The sequence below is a fragment of the Dama dama genome, chromosome 12, assembly GCF_033118175.1.
Source record: "Dama dama isolate Ldn47 chromosome 12, ASM3311817v1, whole genome shotgun sequence".
In the NCBI taxonomy this organism is placed as follows: domain Eukaryota; kingdom Metazoa; phylum Chordata; class Mammalia; order Artiodactyla; family Cervidae; genus Dama; species Dama dama.
The window spans coordinates 92,337,181-92,357,660 of record NC_083692.1 but is presented as its reverse complement, the minus strand read 5'-3'; the positions used below and the strand labels follow the sequence as shown (position 1 = coordinate 92,357,660).

The following is a 20,480-nucleotide window of genomic DNA, read 5'->3' as shown; positions in this document are numbered from 1 at the left end:
TAATCATCCAAGGAATTGTTGAATAAAGAATCTATTCTGGGGTCCAGCCCCAGACCCACTGCATCACAATCTCCAAGGATGAGGCTCAACTATCTGTATTTTTAAAAAGCTTGCCAAAGGACTTTGGCAATTAGCCAGAAGTGATATGATCACTAAATAATCCCTCCTTAATTTTACAGGGCAGGGAAACTGACATACTGATGGCTAAAACCTGTGGTTCTCATCTGTGGTACCAAGACAAGCACTTTTAGCAGCACCTGCATGTTAGAACTTGTGAATTCCCAGACCCCACTCCAGAACTTTTAATTCCAAAATTGTATCATGCTCAAGTTGGGAAACAATCAGGTAAAATTCTCATCCCTGAGTAACAGTTGGTGTAAGAGAAATCTAGATCCAAAAGACACCTTACTCTGGTCAAAAATAACACAGAGAAATGCAAATCAAAACTACAATGAGGTATCAGTTCACACCAGTCAGAGTGGCCATCATCAAAAAGTCTACAAACAGTAAATGCTGGAAAGGGTATGGAGAAAGGGAATCCTTTTACACTGTTGATGGGAATGTAAATTGGTACAACCACTATGGAGAACAGTATTGTTTATAAAAATTGAGCTCCCATATGATCCACCAATCCTACTCTTGGGCATATATCTGGAAAAAATCATAATTCTAAAAGATACATGCATCCCAGTGTTCACTGAAGCACTATTTACAATAGCCAAGACATGGAAGCAACATAAATGTCCATCATGAGAGGAATGGATAAAGATGTGGCATATATACACAATGGAATATTAACCATAAAAGAGAACAAAGCAATGCCACTTGCAGCAACAAGGATGGACCTAGAGATGACCATACTTAGTGAAGTAAGAAAGAGAAAGACAAGCATCATACGGTATCACGTAAATGTGGAATCCACAAAAAATGATACAAATGAACTTTCTGACAAAACAGAAACAGACTCAGACATAGACAACAAATGTGAGACGGTCATACAGAACGATGTAAGTCAGAAAGAAAAAACAAATACTGTATATTAACACACATATGTGGAATCTAGACAAATGGTACAGATGAACCTACTTGCAAAGCAGAAACAGAGACACAGACACAGACACAGAGAAGAAACATACGTATAACCAAGAGGGGACGAGGGGGTGGGGTGGGCTGGGAGACGGGGATCAACACATGTACACCACTGTGTATAGAACAGACAATAAGGCCCGACTGTGCGGGACCGGGAGCTAGGTTCAGGGCGCTGTGGTGACCTAAATGGGGGGGTGTATGTATATGCACAGCTGATTCGCTCTGCTGGACAGCGGAGACTAACATTAGCAACTGTACTCCAGTAAAAAATGTAAACAAGAACACAAACCTATGTTACCAAAGCGGAAACGTGGCGGGAGGTATAAATTAGAAGCCTGGGATACACACGCTACTATATCTAAAATAGACAACCAATACACAACATATTACACACTGCTATATGTAAAATAGACAACCAACAGGGACTCACTGTATAGCACAAGAAATTCTGCTCAGTATTCTGTAATAACCTATATGGGAAAAGAATCTGAAAGAGGATGGTCGTGTGTGTATAACTGAATCACTTGACTGCACACCTGAAACCAGCACCTTGTCAATCAACGATGCCGCCACAGCTGCTGTTTCGTCACCAAGTCGTGTCCGACTCTTTGTGACACAACAGACTGTAGCCCTCCAGGCTCCTCCGTCCATGGGCTTCTCCAGGCAGGAATACAGGAGCGGGTTGCCATTCCCTTCTCTAGGGGATCTTCCTGACCCAGGGCTTGAACCCGCATCTCCTGCATTGCAGGCGGATTCTTTACCACTGAGCCACCTAGGAAACCCAAATCAACTACATTCCAATTTAAAATAAAAAGAAAATTTTAAAGAAGTTAACAGCCAAAAAAAAAGTGGGGAAATCTTACTCATCATCTAATCTCATCTCATTCTGATAGTGGAAAAATGGAGACCCAGGAAATGTAAATGACTTGCTTACCAGGGTGAGAGCACCCATGCTGGTCCCAGAGGGAAGACAGTACCTACCAGCTGAAAAGGATACAGCCAAAAAGGCCAAGACAGCCGGCGCCCGAGAGCACCGCGCTCAGAGCCACTACCCTCAGACTTCTCATCGGGAGGGACTCGTGACCACCTGTGGGCTCCCCTGGAGGCTCAGCAGTGAAGAATCCACCTGCAACGCAGGAGATGCGGGTTTGATTCCTGGGTCGAGAAGATCCCCTGGAGGAGGGCATGGCAACCCCCTCCAGTGTTCTTGCTGGGAAAAATGCCATGGACAGAGGAGCTTGGTGGGCCACAGTGCATGGGGTCAGAGAGTCGGACATGACTCAGGTGACTAAGCACACAGCACCCCAATCACCTTTATCGCTTCCATCAGTACTGGCGAGGTGTTCTGTTACTGCACACACTCTTTGTGGTCCAGGGCTCTTTCAAAGACTCTTGCACAAGTTTTTCATTTTATCTCCTGCTTGAGATAACTTGGACGGCTGTGGTGTATTGTGTGAAACCCAAACTGAAAGGTTTCTGTTTGACCCTTCCTCTTGGCTCCAATAAGACCCTCTATGATTCTGATTCCGACACCAATTTTGGTGTATGGGTTCCCCTGCCTGCCCTCTGCCCCACCACCCCCCACCAAGAAATTCTCCATCACCAGCTGGGTGTCCCACAATTCAACTCAATTCTGTTGCTATCTACCTGGAGATAACATTATATCCCAAAAGTTATGGGCTCAGTCTTGTAAGATTGCCTCCACCCCAATACTTCAGAGGTCAACTGCCAACACAGGTTATTACCAATCGACTACAGATTGGAAGTTCCAATAACCCCTTCCTTGGGTTTGATTAATTTGCTAGAGTGGCTCACAAAACTAAGAGAAATACTTTATTTATCAAATTGCAGGTTTACTGTAAAATGATTTAACTCAAGAACAGCCAGATGAAAGAGATGCATAGGGCAAGTTACGGGAAAACTGCTCAGAGCCTCCAAGCCATCTTCCCAACCTCTAATAAGAGTTCACCGACTGGGAAGTTCTCCTGATGAACTTTTATGGAGGCTTCTTAAATCAAGCCTCTTTATTAAATTTATTAAATCAACACCTCCGGACGTCAGAGGGTAGGACTAAAAATCACAAACCTGCCAGGTTTCCTTGGCAACCAGCCCCTATTCTTCCAAACTTTCCAAAAATCACTGCAATTAACACAAACTCAAGTGTGGTTGAAAGGGGCTTATTATGAATATTATCACTCTTATCACTTTGAATATTATGAATATTATCCCTTTAAGGGCTTCCCTGGTAGCTCAGCTGGTAAAGAATCCATCTGCGATGCAGGAGACCTCGGTTTGATTCCTGGGTTGGGAAGGTCCACTGGCGAAGGAATAGGCTACCCACTCCAGGATTCTTGGGCTTCCCCTGTGGCTCAGCTGGTAAAGAATCCACCTGCAATGTGGGAGACCTGGGTTCGATCCCTGGGTTGGGAAGATCCCGCGGAGAAGGGAAAGGCTACCCACTCCAGTAGTAGTCTGGCCTGCAAAATCCCCTGGACTGTATAGCCTGTGGGGTCTCAAAGAGGAGGACATAGCTGAGTGTCTTTCACTTCCTATCAGTTAGGAAATTTCAAGCATTTCAGGATCTCTGTGCCAGAAACAAAAAGATGACCAAATAAATACTTCTTTATCTCTCTCTTCCTCTCTCTCTTCTCCTTCCTTCTTTCATTTGGTAGCACAATCTTTTTTTTTTCTTCCAGTTTTATTGAGACATAATAGACACACAGCACTGTATATGTTTAAGATATACGGCATAATGGTTTGATTTACATACTTCATGAAGTGACCATCACACTAAATCCAGTAAGCATCCATCATTTCATATGGGTACAAAATCAAACAAACAGAAGAAAAGTTTTCTTTCTTGTAATGAAAACTCCCAGCATGTACTCTCAACTTTTATATATAACCTACAGCCATGTTAATTATATTTATTATGTTGTACATTACATTCCCAACAGTTATTTGTCTTATAAAGTAGAAGTTTGTACCTTTGCCTGTCCTCAGTCAGTTCTCCCTTCCCCAACCCTGATCTCCCACCCTCCCTCATCGCTGGTAATCACAGATCTGATCTTTTTCCTATGGCTCTGTTTTGAATAGGTATTTATTATAAATCTCAATATCACATTGAACTTTATGACAGCACCTGGTCCCCCACACTGTAAGGATTAGTTATCAGATCATGAGCTTCTTATAACTTTGCATTCCCAGAGCCTAGCACCCAGTTAAGTGCTGAAGGCAAGGTTGTGCCATGGAAGGAGGAAGAACTGGTTCTAATCCTGTGTCCATGTTCATGTTACAAATCAGTATGCAGCTACTATGTCTAGAGGCCCAGCTATTTCCTCACCCCAGAGTTCGCTAAATTCCCTATTTATAAACAAGGCAATACTTTTGTTTTCATTGTAGCCTTTACCCTGACAGAAACATGTAGCTTTTGCAGCTAAATCATAGTTTTCTCACCACCCCTGGGATGGCCATACCTCTCTCTGGTGGAAGTGGGTGTGAAAGGTGGATATTCAGAAGAGAACAACCTAACTGGAATTAACCTGCATGCTAAACTATGTTCTGCCAAGGGAGGGTCTGGAGGGAGGGGAGGGTGGAGCAATCAGGGTGTGGTATCTGAGGCTGAGCTGAGTCTCTGGAAAGGAGGCCACAGACTTCTCAGGGCCAACCCAAGGCTAAGTGACCACGTCTAGGATCCTTGCACCTAAGAAGGCCACCCATCAGAGTACTTGAAGGGGCCCTGCTTTCCATCTCCCCAGGGGCTTTCTGATGGAGAGGGGAGGCTGTGGGGCTGATGGCCGCAGCCCTCGCTCTTCTCCCTGGAGTCTGTCCAGCTGGGGACGCTGTTGGCAACCTGATGGGAGATTTGTACACTTGGAACGACCAGTGGGGAGACACTGGTTTGCTTCTTATGATTCAGTCTCTACAGAATAACAAGATCTTTAAACAATGCTAATTAAATCGTGTCACTCCCTGGGTTAAGATCTTTGTGGACTCTCATCAGAATAAAACTTTAACTTCTTTCCTTATCTTAACAAAGTCTCACAAATTCTTCTACTACTTTCCCCATTACTCACTTGGTTCCTGCCCCACCGGTTCTTGCACAGAACACATTCCTGCTATTTTCTTGTCCATGAGATGTATGCTCCTCAAGAGCAGAGATCTTTGTCTTGCTCACGATTGTATCCTAGATTCAGAATAGTGCCTGACTAATAGTATAGGCTCAAGAAATGCTTGTTGCATAAATTTAATTCTTTATTTAAGCTTTGTTGTGTGAAATGAGATACAAATCAACTTTTACTTTTCTCAGACTGTCCTAATTCCATTTATATATTATCTATCCTTTTACCAGTAACTTGAGATGCTACCTCCATCAGGTACTTATTACTGATATACATACTTAGGGTGAGTTTGGGTTTTCTAGTCTATTATACTGACTGACAGTTTAGTGTTGTATTGGTTTCACTGTTTTAAATGTAGTAATTTTAAGTTTCAATGTCCAACTGTACTACCTCTTATACTTATCCCTTCTCCCCTTTATTAATTACCCATTTTCAAGATTTTCTTGGATAGTCTCATCATTTATTTTTCTATATCTCTGTAATTTTGATAATTGTGGTATTATATTTATGTATTACTTTGTGGAGAATTGCAGTCTTTAAAATTCTCATGAACAGTGTATTAGATTTTCTATTTCCCTATACTCCACTGCATAATATCAATTAAAAATTCTTTGTTAATCTATTAGTTTCACCATTTTTTTTCCTTTTTATATTGAAATTTTTGACTCAGCTGAAATTTACTTTGGTGTGAGAGGTGAAACAGATTCAACTTCACATTTCCTCCACATGGTAAGCCGGTTACCCCAATATGATTTGCTGAATAATCTATCTTTCTGATAAGTCTGAAATACTCTTTATCATATACTAAATTTATATATATATACACACACACACACACGCAAACACTATGAATTTTTGGTAGTGAGCAGAGCCAGTTTCTCATCACTATTCTTTTTCATATTCCCCTCTCAGATATTCTTTCCTGTTAAACATTGTTTTAGGACTTACCTGGTGGTCCAATGGCTAAGACTCCATACTCCCAATGCAGGGGGCCTGGGTTCGATCCCTGGTCAGGGAACTAGATCTCACACGCCTCAACTAAGCCCCGACACAGCCAAATATATAAAAAATAAATATTAAAAAAACTTAAATTGCATTTTAGAATCATTTCCTAATACTCCACTTCTCTCTCCAAACCATGTTGTATTTTATTTCATTGAATTTGCAGTGGACACAGGGAGAAACCATGTTTTAACAATATCAACTTTCCATATGCAGTACAAGTCATTTTTTAAAATGTCATCTTCTATGACTCTCCTTAGGGATTTATTTTTCCATTATGTTTGGTTATTGCTGGCATACAGAAAAGCTGTTGGGTTCTATGTATTCATTTCTAAGACTACTGGAACAAAGTACAGTGGCTTAAAACAACCAAAATTTATTGTCTTACAGTTCTGGAGGCTAGAAGCCTGAATCAAGCTGTTGGCAGAGCCATACACTCTCCAAGGACCTACGGGAGAATCTATTCCATGCCTTTCTCACAAGTCTGGTGTCACCTCACTATCCCTTGGCTTGTAGCAGCATAACTCCACCCTCTGCCTGTGCTGTCCTACAGCCTTCTCACTGTAAGTCTTCACACTGTCTCATTAGGGCGTCAGTCAGAACAGCATAACTCCACCCTCTGCCTGTGCCTCCTGCGGCCTTCTCACTGTAAGTCTTCACACTGTCTCATTAGGACGTCAGTCAGAACAGCATAACTCCACCCTCTGCCTGTGCTGTCCTGCAGCCTTCTCACTGTAAGTCTTCACACTGTCTCATTAGGGCGTCAGTCAGAACAGCATAACTCCACCCTCTGCCTGTGCTGTCCTGCAGCCTTCTCACTGTAAGTCTTCACACTGTCTCATTAGGGCGTCAGTCAGAACAGCATAACTCCACCCTCTGCCTGTGCCTCCTGTGGCCTTCTCACTGTAAGTCTTCACACTGTCTCATTAGGGCGTCAGTCAGAACAGCATAACTCCACCCTCTGCCTGTGCTGTCCTGCAGCCTTCTCACTGTAAGTCTTCACACTGTCTCATTATGGCGTCAGTCAGAACAGCATAACTCCACCCTCTGCCTGTGCCTCCTGTGGCCTTCTCACTGTAAGTCTTCACACTGTCTCATTAGGGCGTCAGTCAGAACAGCATAACTCCACCATCTGCCTGTGCTGTCCTGCAGCCTTCTCACTGTAAGTCTTCACACTGTCTCATTAGGGCGTCAGTCAGAACAGCATAACTCCACCCTCTGCCTGTGCCTCCTGTGGCCTTCTCACTGTAAGTCTTCACACTGTCTCATTAGGGCGTCAGTCAGAACAGCATAACTCCACCATCTGCCTGTGCTGTCCTGCAGCCTTCTCACTGTAAGTCTTCACACTGTCTCATTAGGACGTCAGTCAGAACAGCATAACTCCACCCTCTGCCTGTGCCTCCTGTGGCCTTCTCACTGTAAGTCTTCACACTGTCTCATTAGGACATCAGTCAGAACAGCATAACTCCACCCTCTGCCCGTGCCTCCTGTGGCCTTCTCACTGTAAGTCTTCACACTGTCTCATTAGGGCGTCAGTCAGAACAGCATAACTCCACCCTCTGCCTGTGCTGTCCTGCAGCCTTCTCACTGTAAGTCTTCACACTGTCTCATTAGGGCGTCAGTCAGAACAGCATAACTCCACCCTCTGCCTGTGCTGTCCTGCAGCCTTCTCACTGTAAGTCTTCACACTGTCTCATTAGGGCGTCAGTCAGAACAGCATAACTCCACCCTCTGCCTGTGCTGTCCTGCAGCCTTCTCACTGTAAGTCTTCACACTGTCTCATTAGGGCGTCAGTCAGAACAGCATAACTCCACCCTCTGCCTGTGCCTCCTGTGGCCTTCTCACTGTAAGTCTTCACACTGTCTCATTAGGGCGTCAGTCAGAACAGCATAACTCCACCCTCTGCCTGTGCTGTCCTGCAGCCTTCTCACTGTAAGTCTTCACACTGTCTCATTAGGGCGTCAGTCAGAACAGCATAACTCCACCCTCTGCCTGTGCCTCCTGTGGCCTTCTCACTGTAAGTCTTCACACTGTCTCATTAGGACATCAGTCAGAACAGCATAACTCCACCCTCTGCCTGTGCCTCCTGTGGCCTTCTCACTGTAAGTCTTCACACTGTCTCATTAGGACGTCAGTCAGAACAGCATAACTCCACCCTCTGCCTGTGCCTCCTGCGGCCTTCTCACTGTAAGTCTTCACACTGTCTCATTAGGGCGTCAGTCAGAACAGATTAAGGCCTACCCTGTTCTCCAGCGTGACCTCATCTGAACAGATGAAATACGCAAGGGCCCTCTTTCCAAATGAGGTCATATTCTGAGGTCCTGGGGGTCAGGATTTCAACCTATTGTTTTGAAGCACATAATTCAATCCCTAACAACTTTATATATTCATTTTGTAGCTACCTACTTTAATTTCCCCGTTGCTTCAATTATTTTACGCATGATCCTCTTGTGTTTCCTGGTACATATCAACTGCGTATAATGTAAGTGATGCTCTTTTCCCATTTGTTTACTTCAATCTTTATGCTAAACTCATTGGATAGTACTTTATCATACCTAGTCAACAGGTATTCTCATCTGTAAAATTTTTGCTTCATTGTATTTAAAATTTGAACTTGACTACTACTGAAGCGAAACATTTAAAAAAAACCTATTCATTTGCATTTATTATTTTATGAACTGTTTTTATCCTTTATCTTTTACACTACAAATTTTTTCTTATTAATTTGAAAAGTCTTCTTGTGTTTTAAAAATATTAACCTTTTGGGACTTCTCTGCTGGTCCTGTGGTTAAGACTCCTCGCTTCCAATGCAGGGGGCGTGGGTTCAATTCCTGGTTGAGGAAGTAAGCTTCCACATGTCACATGGTGCATCCAAAAAATTAAAAACAAAAATATTAATCTTTGGTGACATATATTGCCCTCAAGACTTTGAAATCACCTTGTCAACTATCCAGCTGTCAAAAGAAAGCACAAAAAAGGAAAGAAAGGTGTAGATCTACTGTAACATAATAAATTAATCATACCTTTCTGTGCAACCGTCTAATACATGAACAAATACCTCTCATAAGAGCAGTAAGAACGAATAGTGGAGTGCAATGTAGATTTTTATGAAGCACGCTTGAAAATTTCAAGTGCACTAATACTTGTTTCAGAGTGCACCATTTCTAAACCATTCAATTTCTTTCCAGCTAAAGCACTCAAAAGAGTCTCAAGGACTAAATTACCTGATTAACCCTTTAATGCCAAATACTTACTTCACAGCTCTTGTTCACATACTATCAAGTTTACACTGACATTTAAAGGTCCTAACTCACTGTCAAAGAAAGTATTAATCTGTCCTTGGTTTATCTAAATGACCAAATAATAAGATTTAAGTGATAACCAGCTGTAAGATACATCCTTATTAAATTTGATAGGATTTTTTAAAAGCCAAGTAATGTAATGAAGTTTGCAAAGTAATTTAGATTAACCAGGTTTGACTGCTCAATTTGGAAGTGATTCAGTGCACAGGTAGAGGCATAGAGACAATTTTTAAATATTAGGCTTTGACTGTTCCTCACCAGAAATTCAAGAAAAGTGAAATGAACATTACAATATATTACTTTAACCAGGTTTCATTACTCATAAACACGTGCTTATTTTAGCAGTTTAAAAAAAAAAATCCTCCCCACAAGTTCCATTCCTTCCCAAGGAACTGTTTACATGACTTACCCACAAGGTACAAAATAGGATAAATGAAGGACAACCTACTTCTTAACATGTTAGTACTCATCCAAAATGTGTATGTCCCAAAAGCCCAGACAGGAAGTTCCTGTCCAGGACTTTGGGAGATAGCCAAGAACATCCAAGTGAAAACGCTGAAATTTGAGAATACTCTCAATGGCATTAAAACCAGCGTGGATTTGGTCACTTGACTCATTTTGTATGTTATGTGTCTATTTATTTATCCTATGTACATTCTTACTTAGAAATAATGTGACCTTTGCCGTACAGAAAAACATGGAAAAATTAGATTTACTTGATTTTGCCACTTGTCTTTGTTTTGCCTGTCTAATCTATGGATGCCATTGTATTGGTCTGTGCAAGGACAAGGGCATTTAACAAATGTTAAGTGATTACATATTACCATGACACTTTATGCCTGTAACGTGTAAATTTGTAGCACACATTCACTGAGACAACTGCTTTGAGATCTAAGAAGCTGATAGATATATATCAAAGAAGTTTATATATCTATACATTGTATATGCATCTGTATAAAATAATGTGCTTCTTACTGTGCTTTGTGGTCACAACAGTTTGAAAAGCATTCTATTAAATGTGTTTTGTCTATGACGAGATATAATCCTTCAGAGCATTCTGTCTCATTCTACATGTTAAACAGGCTTCCTTTGTGGCTCAGGTGGTGAAGAATCTGTTTGCAATACAGGAGACCCAATGCTAGACATGTTCTTGCTCTTCACTTTTTCTACAAATGTTTATTGAGCAGCTGCTATGTTAATTGGAGGTCTTAGTTTAGGAAATTCCTACTTATTATTACACAAATAATAGGTTTTAAATAAAAGCTTAAAAACAAGTTAATGCTTAATCAATTATAACTGCTCTTAATGTGCCTCTTGGCCACAAGAACAACTGGAACATGTCAAAAATTCTCAGAATGTTTTACGAATTTAAAAACTCAATATGCCAAAAACAAAAAAATAAGCCTGAAACCAAAAAACCTCCACCTGTTCTTAACACCAAACCACAAGATAATCCAAAGAGTTCAATTCTCCTGATCCTCAAATCTCTAATACTGAATCTTAGTATAAAATTTTACATTGTAATTATAGTTTTTATCTCCTCACTCTTCCCCTCTTCTACCTCAAATACTTAAAAATGGCATGTAATATGTATTAAAATGATGACATTTCAATTTAGAAATGCTTCAGATATATGCTATTCTCTGATGAAGTAATTTTCTAAATGAGTGAAAGTTTTATTTTATAAATGATACATTCTATGCTTTTAAACAGAGTAGGCTTTAGAAATAATATTAAAGAATAGTATTATTTTTCTCTTCTCTGATTTTTTTCAGATTCAATAAATGTTAGTTTCTAGTTATCATCTGCAACTTCCAAAATTTGATCAACCATATTACAAGTATGTATTTTATAGCAGCAAAAATTCATTTTCTTATTTTTTCAATTATGAGTTTTAAAGTATAAATGTTATTATTACTATTTTGGTTCATTAGATCATGGTTCATGTTAGGTTGGTAACATAAGGCTCATACATATTTTCTAGAAATATAATAAAACAAGTGTTATATATTTTTAAAAAATAAGCTCAAAAGATTAAGTTACAGGTTTACAATAGCACTGGGAAAAAGCTTTGTGATGCAACAATACCCTTTTCTAGTCAATAAAGGTAATTCAGGTTTGGCTGGATCAGTGCATGCTGTAGCTAGCTTGAACCTTCCCAATTCTGTTCGGTGATGTCACATCAGCCACTTGAAGTTGGTCACAGTGGAAGTATTTATACTACAGAAAAGAGCAAAAGCTATAAATCAGAGGTTCCCTTTCCATTTAACATTTCCCAGCACTGTACAACATTCATTTATTTATTTCCCAGTACTGGCAACATTTATTATTCCTTTAAAACACAATTCAATTCTTTATTATTCATAAGAATTTTATTCTTAAAGATCTAAATGGTTGGTGTTTTCTGTATAAATCTTTCTGGAAAAAGATTTAAATGTTTCCCCTTAGTAAAGGAAATGCTGGACTTTGACTGTGAAGAAATAAATATGTGAGGCTGCATCCATAGAGAAGTTCTTACTTTTCCTTTTTTTAAAATCTTTTGGCCATGCCACGTGGTATGGGGATGATCTTAGTTTCCCAGCTGTGAATCAACCCTCACCCCTTGCCTGGGGAGCATGGAGTCTGAACCACTGGACTGCCAGGGAAGTCCCGGGTTCTTACTTTCTTACCTGGGAGTTGTATGCTACTCAGAACAAAATACTCAAAATTTGGATATCTATCTTAGAAAAAAAAAATCATCCTGTTTTTAATTTAATTCACGCTTAAGCAGCAAAACATCTAGACTTTAAATAGAACCTAACAGATTTTAATTCTCTGTCAAAAATGGCTATGACTTAATGCTAAAAGGTTAATTAAAATACTCTGTAAAGTATGAAAGAAGCAATTTTATTAGATGAACTCATTTATTTGACACATTAAATTAGGCAAAGAAAAATATATGCACTGCATAAAAAGAATCACATTCTCGTACTACTTGAACACATAGCAGTGGTCAAAAATAATGAATTGTGGAATGGATCCCAGGATTTAACGCAAAAAATACCCTGTACAGAAAACTTCAGGCTTCTAACTTCACTGAATCCAGTACTAAACGTGCCTCCTTATATTCCTCAGCTTCTTCCAAGTCTTTTTCACTCTCCTGAAAATAAATGTAATAAAAATTAGGTTTATTCTTCTTGAACTTCAGTACTTATTACTCAGATATTACAAACTATCAAGATAAGCAGCTCAAAAATTAAAAAAAAAATTTTTATATATTCTATATATAATATACAATATCATATATTCTTATATAATAAGAAAAAAACATGGTAATCTAAAGCCATTTACATTAAGTAATTAAAATCTCAGGAAAAAAATTAAAACATTGTATTCTCACTTTATCAACACAATAAAATGGGGTTATTATTAATGCACTAACAATAAAAAATTATTTGCTAATGCATTACATATATGATGACACTCAGACCGAAATAATCCTACAGCTACTCACAATGACACAGAGGGCTGCAGGTGTCACACTAGAGTTAAGTACAGTCTTTGAATCAGAAAAGTGAACTGTCTTCTTGTTGATGAGTATTATATACCCTACTACAAGGACACAACAGCTTTCATTTTCTGACATTTAAAGACTGAGTTCTTCCTTGGTATATCATACACAAAACTATTATTTAATAGTAACAGATAAATGAAATAATATAAGTTACTGAGCACAGAGCATAGGAAATTTTGTTTGATTTTTTAGTAAACAAAGCTATGGTCAGCAATTCAGGTCAGGCAATAAAAGACGAATATATACAAACAGCTAGAGGGAAGAGGAAATAAAGTGTGTGTACATGTATTTAATATGAAATTTTAAAGGAAAAAAGACAGGATTTGCTTAATTCAGACTACAGGTAAGAATTTCTTAAACTTCTCTATTATACTTGAACATGCCTTTGTTCTCTGTTAGAACATATGAGCTCTTCGAGGGTACAGACATTGCTGAATATATCCTCACACACAAATACATCATCCAAAGACAATATTATTTTTTAAACAGTTTTTATTACTTTCTTGGTTACTACATTCATGAGAGAAAAAAGCATTTCAATTGTCAGGAAATACAAATGATGCTTCTGTTCCGGGTAATATTTTAATAGAGGAATTATTTCCTGCTTTCATTTATCTTTTATTTCATCTCTTTTATTTTAAAAACTTAGCTTCATTTTGGCTTTAAAGAGTTATCCTGCCTTGAAAAGGTTCCTACAGATAAATACGAGTTCTGTTTCAAAAATAAAGTAAAATGTGAGTATTTCTGTTTTATTTTTTCTACAGACTTAGTCCTGATGTTATTTTGGTGGGAAAAAAAATCTCATTCTCTTTCCAAGAATACATACATATGATCAACCTGAAAAAGCCTCACTATGTTTGATGTACAGGAAAGAACTATGAACAGGAGACAGCTATGTAGCTGGTAATTAATATTAGCTCAAGAACTAGAAACTAAAGGTTAATAAAGGAAATGACAGAATTCATCAAATTATCATCAAATTGCAATAACAACTGGCTTGTATACAGTATTCTGCTTTTATTTTTTTTAAGAAATTTAAAAAAAGAAAGAAGATAACTTCTCATTTTTCTTAGAATCCCTTTTTAAAATGGTCCTGCCACTATATCACAAGACATTTATACTAGCAAGTATGATAAAGAGTGTTACCAGCTCCAAGTTAATATGAAAGGACTGCCTATATATTACTGTACAGGGTTTTCTTTCCTCTCTCAAATCGTTTTAGGTTTGAATAGGGAAAAATTCCAAATCCTTTGTAAAACAGCCTGAATTCATTTGAAACATCTGGATCTTTTAAACCATCAAACAGAATACTTACTCACATTTTATGTATTAAAAAAGATCTTTATGTGTGAAAATCGAATCATTCAAGATACTGCTGGACAATATTAGTACTATGCGTACCTACCATGATAACTCAGATATATTTCAGCTCAGTTTAAGTGAACAGAGTGAATATGCTGACACAGTGCTTCTACTGGAGGCATAACTTAAACACCACTTAAACTCCATTAATTATTTAAAAATAAGCTGGTACACTGAGCAAGTAAACAAAATGTCACCAACTAGTTTTCAGTGTCAAAGATTTAGAATTTTGGCCTTTGATGTATTAAGACTGAAGAAACACTGAAACCTAGGACAGATAAGCAGCACTTACTAACAACTGCAGAAGGTCAGCGTGTGCAGCTTCCAACCTGCGTCGGCAGTCTGGAATCATCATCCGGGACTCCTGCAGGATCTCGGCCTGTAACGAGACGACCTGTGAGACATGCAGAGGTGGCAGAACTTACACATTTAGCTCACACCTGTGAAAATATACAGAATGATTTAGAGGAATCAGAAAAAAATTATGGCTATGTTAGATGGTTCAATATTTTAATTTTAATTGTGTTTATTAGAAGTTAGAAAGAATGATTATCAAACTGTAAAATATACAAAGTACAAGTTTTCGATCTAAACCTTTTTGGTAATCACCTTCCCATGCTAAGTAAAAATTAACTCTGAAAGCTTTTCATAGAGCATTTATTTAAAAAGGTTATTTAAAATAAACTGTTTCTCCTGCTGTCACAAAGCACCGTTATCCAAAATGGGATCAGCTGGTTATATAAATATCTCCTGCATCTTTTGAGTAATAAAGAAAAACAGTGCTCAGATAATATCACATGGAGATAATTACTGCATGAAAAAAGTTATTGAGTTATTGATCACACCGCGTGCACACTGCAGGAGGTTCTCACTGAAAGACAGAGGTGAGGAAAAATGAAAAGCAAAGACCAGCAGGTTCATATTTCTGATGCTTATCATGCATAAAAAGTTATTACTTATCCCTGTGCTTCATTTTAGGGGAGAGATTATTCTCCCCATGCAGTTTGATCCAAATTACCAACCAGGCGCCCCTCTGAATCTGAACTTCTACTTCTGTCTATTTCTCCCGAAGACAGACACTACAGAATTAAACACAGGAATCTTTATTTTGGAGGATATTTCTCGACTTAAAATTCACCATTTGAAGCTGGACTATAATATATCAAATCATAAAAAGAAGAAAAAAAATCAAATGGATGAATGGGAAACCCAATCAGTAAGAGGGTAAATATATTAGTGTCAGATGTTGAACCTCAAATAAGTCTTTTTCCCAAGGAAATATGAAGCTTTATCTCCTTAAACTAGTCTCAGAAAGAGACAGAGATCAATGAAACATTTATTTCCAAAAAGTAATGTTCGGTCAAATACCTTTGGTTAAATGGCTACAAAATCTTGAACTTTAACCTGGAAGCTTTACTATCTAATGCACATTAAAAACAAATGACATAATTTAATGGTAACCATAATCATATTACAGTCTAATAGAAACTTTAATGAATCCCACTACCTTCTTTCTTTTCCCAAAAGTTTTATCACTGTTCACAATATAAATAAAAATAAAAATTATAATATACAACAATGCTCTCTATCCACATCTCTTTTCTTAGGTGAAATCTCTTGCTGAACTTGTAATTCTTTTCCTAATAAGGCACATGTTGAAACTTTCAAATACAGGATCATGACTTTATTTTATGGCTATTCATACCATGCCTTGGCAATTCAATCATCACCATTAATCTATTTTTAAGGACTTCCCTGCTGGCTCAAACGGTAAATAATCTGCCTACAATGCAGGGGACCTAGATTCGACCCTAAATTGGGAAGACACCCTGGAGAAGGAAATGGCTACCTCCTCCAGTCTTCTTGCCTGGAGAATTCCATGAACAGAGGAGTCTGGTCCATAGGGTTGGCAAAGAGTTGGACACAACTAAGCCACTAACAATTTATTTTTGTGTGTCTGGTTAGTCTGAATACATGTGAAAAGACAGTGACAGGGACATTTAATTGGGTAAGGAATTCATATTTCCTCCCCTATGGACCCCCCACCCCCCCCCGCCCCGGTTTATAGGAATTAAACAAGATGAAATAAATACAAAGAATTGGGTCAAACACATGATAAGCCAAAATGTATACTTGTAAAATTTGTTTGGCAAGCTTTAGCACAGTCACTGAAATGAACTTTAAACAATGCTGTCCAAAGTACCTTGTATTCATTTCTTTTCTATATCCCTCAATTAATCAAATAGGATTCTGACTTAAGAAGGGCCAAATCTCAGTCTCTCCCATCTATCAGCCTCATTTCATACAATAAGCTTACTATATAGTTGTAGGATGTCAGGTACAGGGGATATAAATATGAAAAAGAGACGGTGTCATCCTCCAATCCATGTGGGAGAATAAACATGAAAATAAACACTTAACACTGCTTCACTGTACTTCATACAGTACAGTGATAAATATGGTTTGGGATCCATAAACCACATCTTTATCAAGGCCACAAATCATATACTTTACCTTCTGACACTGAATTATAATTGTCAGGAATAATTTAAAAACACAGTATATAAGGTATGATTATACAGTAAAGACACCCCTCAAAACACCTGAATAAATGAAAAAAGTATTATCATTCAAAGCGTTCTTCGTGGAAGCAGTCATTCAAATGAACGGTGCCTCTGTTTAAAATATCTGGATAAACTGGCAATTTACTTTAGTGCTGATGATGGCAAGACTGAGGTTAACTAAGGATCCTGGGGAAAGCGTAGCAAGACTCATTGCAACAGTGAATAAACCACTGAACCAAAATATGATCAGTTTCTTTCAGAATCAAACATATATACACTGAAAAGGAAAAATCTATTAGCAGATTTTTAACTCTTCAAAAAGAAGAGTGTGTGAAATAACCTAGCCAATGGTTTCTAGCTCCCTTAGTGATCCAGATCATTCCGCAGGGCTGGTTATACCTATAATAATCTATAGACAGTCTAATGTTAGATACTGGCTGCTTCTAGAACCAATGGTAAATGCATTTGTTTGTCAAACTGAGCTCTAAGAGTAGTTCAGAGATTACTGGAATGATGGTCAAGTCTCTTCTTTTATATGGTGCTAAAATGGTAATGTGATAATAAACAAGAAATCTATCTGATGAAGAAAAAAACCAAACAGTAACTATATGAGGTGATGGATACGTTAAGTAGCGTGAATATGGTGGATATTTGACAAGGTATATGTACATCAAACCATCAAGCTATCCACCTTAAATATATACAGTTTTAATTTTACCTCAGTAAAGCTGGGGAAAAAAGATATCTAAGAAACAGAATCACAGAGTTAGAAAGGACAGAACCACACCTGGTATGTCACCCAGTCCAGTGTCCTCAGTTCACAAACGATAAAGCTGAGTCCGAGTGTGACTGGCTGGTTAACCGGCTGTGCGTTACAGCCCCTGGCTTCAGCTCTAGCACATGCGTTAGTAGCACCGGCAGTCAGCAGCCAAGACAGAGCCCATGGCGTCACCTCCTTGTTTTCCTGCTCGTGAGCAGGTACCTCCCACAATGAATTTGGTCTGGCACTGTGAAACCAACAGGATGTGGCAGAAGGGGCGTTCTGAAACTGAAGACCTGAAGCTGCCTCTTAAGAAGCCCTATAGCTTCTACATGGATCTCTTAAAACGAACACTTTGGGAAACACTTCTCTTGGACCCAGTCACCATGCCATGAAGAAGACAGACAGAAAGACAGAAAAAGTTCATCTGACTTGTGTTTTGTGGTTATTGATGAATGGTTAAGGATGGAAGAAGAATCCTATGAGTCAAAAATAATCTGGGCTCTAAGCACTGACATACCAATAATTACTTAAACATGAATGGTCTAAATTTACCAGCTAAAACAGGTCTATAAGAAACTCACTTCAAATGAAAGAGATAGATTAAAAAAAGAATAGAAAAAAGATATATCATGCAAACATTAAAAAAAAAAGACAGGAGTGACTATATTCATATTGGATTCATATTGGATAAAATAGACTTAAGAGTAAAAATTTATGAGGGACACAGAGAGATATTACATAATGATAAAATGATCAATCCATCAGGAAAACACAGTGATCCTAAATGTGTACATACTAAACCAGTATGAACATATGAAACTAGAAACAATAAAGCTAAAAGGAGAGACAAACCCACAAATACAGCTGAGGATTCCAATACTCCAGTTTTAGCAAATGACAGAAGTACTAGAGAAAAAAAAAATCAGCAAAGATATAAAAGAACCTAGTAACACCATCAAAAGATCTAATTGACATTTATAGAACACTCTACACCTATGAAACAAAAATACAAATTCTTTTCAAGCACCTATGAAACATTCTCTATAGTACACTATATCCTGGACCAAAAGGAACAAACACAAAATGAACAAAAACCTCAACAAATTTAAAAGTACTGAAATAAAACACAGTACATGTCTGACTATAATGGAATAAAATTAGAAGACCATAACAGAAAGACAGGAAAACCTGTAAACATTTACAAATTAAACAACATACTTCTAAATAACTAATGGGTCACAACAAGGAAGTCTCTAAGGAAACAGAGAAATACATAGATAAATGAAAACACAGCATATTAAAATTTTTGGGATTTTCAGCTAACGCAATGCTGAGAGGGAAATTTAGAGCACTAAATGCTTAGATTCGTAAAGAGGAAAGATCTCAAATTAAAAAGCTAAATTTTTACTTCAGGAACCTAGAAAAAGAAGAGCAAGATAAACCTATACAAGCAGAAGAAAGGAAATAACAAATACAAGAACCGAAATCAATAAAATGAAAAACAGAAAGAGAACAGAGGGGGAAAAAGCAATGAAACAAAGCTTTATTTTCAGTATAGATGTCTACTTAAGACTGACACATATCAAGTAAAAAGGCACAAACTGACACTATCAGTAACAAAATAGAGAATGTCAGTACAGATCTCACAACCAACAAAAAGAGAAAAAAAACGCTAAAAGTAATTTTATAATACTCACAAATGTTCATAATGCTCAGTAATGTTCATAATGCTCATAAATTCACACTTAGACGACACGGACCAGTTCCTTGAAAACTATAAAGCACAAAAACTCAACAGATAAACTGAACAGTTCTGTAATTATTAAATAAATCAAAATTTTAATTAAAAAGTTCTTGAAAAAGAGCTCTCCAAGCCTAGATGCTTTCACTGAACAATTTTTTTCAAATATTTAAACACTTAACATCAATTTTATACAAATCTTTCAAGAAAAAAGAGGGAACACTTCCCAACTTAATAAAAAAAAAAAAACTTCAGACTATTATTTCCCATAAACTTAGATGCAAAAATCCTTAATAAAATACTAGCAATTCAAATCCAGCAATTAAGAGAATTATACAACACAATCAAGGCTGGTTCAATATTTAGAAGTTAATCCATGTAATTCACAGTATTAACAAGCCAAAGAAGAAAACTCATGTGATCTTATCAAATGACACAAAAGAAGCATTTGAGAAAACCCAATACCTATTCATGACAAAAATACTCAGCAAAACCATAAACAAAGAACTTCCTCAGCTTGAAAAGACCATCTACACAACCCCTACCGCTAACATTTACATAACGGTAAAAAACTAAATGCTATCCCCTTATGACTGAACACAAGATAAGTGCGTTCACTCTCACCACTCCTATTCAACATAGCACTGTAAGGTCCAGCCAGAGCAACAAGGCAAGAAAAATAAATAAAAGACATACAGATTTAAAAGAAGTGAAACTGTAGTGTAGTGCTGGTTGCTCAGTCGTGTCTGACTCTCTGTGACTCCATGGACTGTAGCCCACCAGGTTCCTCTGTCCATGGGATTTTTCCAAGCAAGAATACTGGAGTGGGTTGCCATTTCCTCCTCCAGGGGATCTTCCCAACCCAGGGATTGAACCCACGTCTCTTACACCTCATGCATTGGCAGGTAGGTTCTTTACCATTGGTGCCACCTGGGAAGCCCCAAATGAAACTGTCCTTATTTGCAAATGACATGACTGTTATG

General features: G+C 38.0%; 1 protein-coding gene across 1 annotated transcript in view; it reads right to left on the bottom strand.

Moving 5' to 3' along the window:
• Positions 1 to 12,384: 12,384 nt before the first annotated feature.
• Positions 12,385 to 20,480, bottom strand: part of TBCA (tubulin folding cofactor A) — an 80,371-nt gene continuing 72,275 nt past the window's right edge. Inside the window, exons 3-4 of the mRNA XM_061158119.1 lie at positions 14,722 to 14,808; positions 12,385 to 12,653 (exon numbers count right to left, since the gene is read on the bottom strand). Coding sequence (XP_061014102.1) covers positions 12,573 to 12,653; positions 14,722 to 14,808 — 168 coding nt within the window. The 3' untranslated portion in view covers positions 12,385 to 12,572. The remainder of the gene's footprint in view (positions 12,654 to 14,721; positions 14,809 to 20,480) is intronic.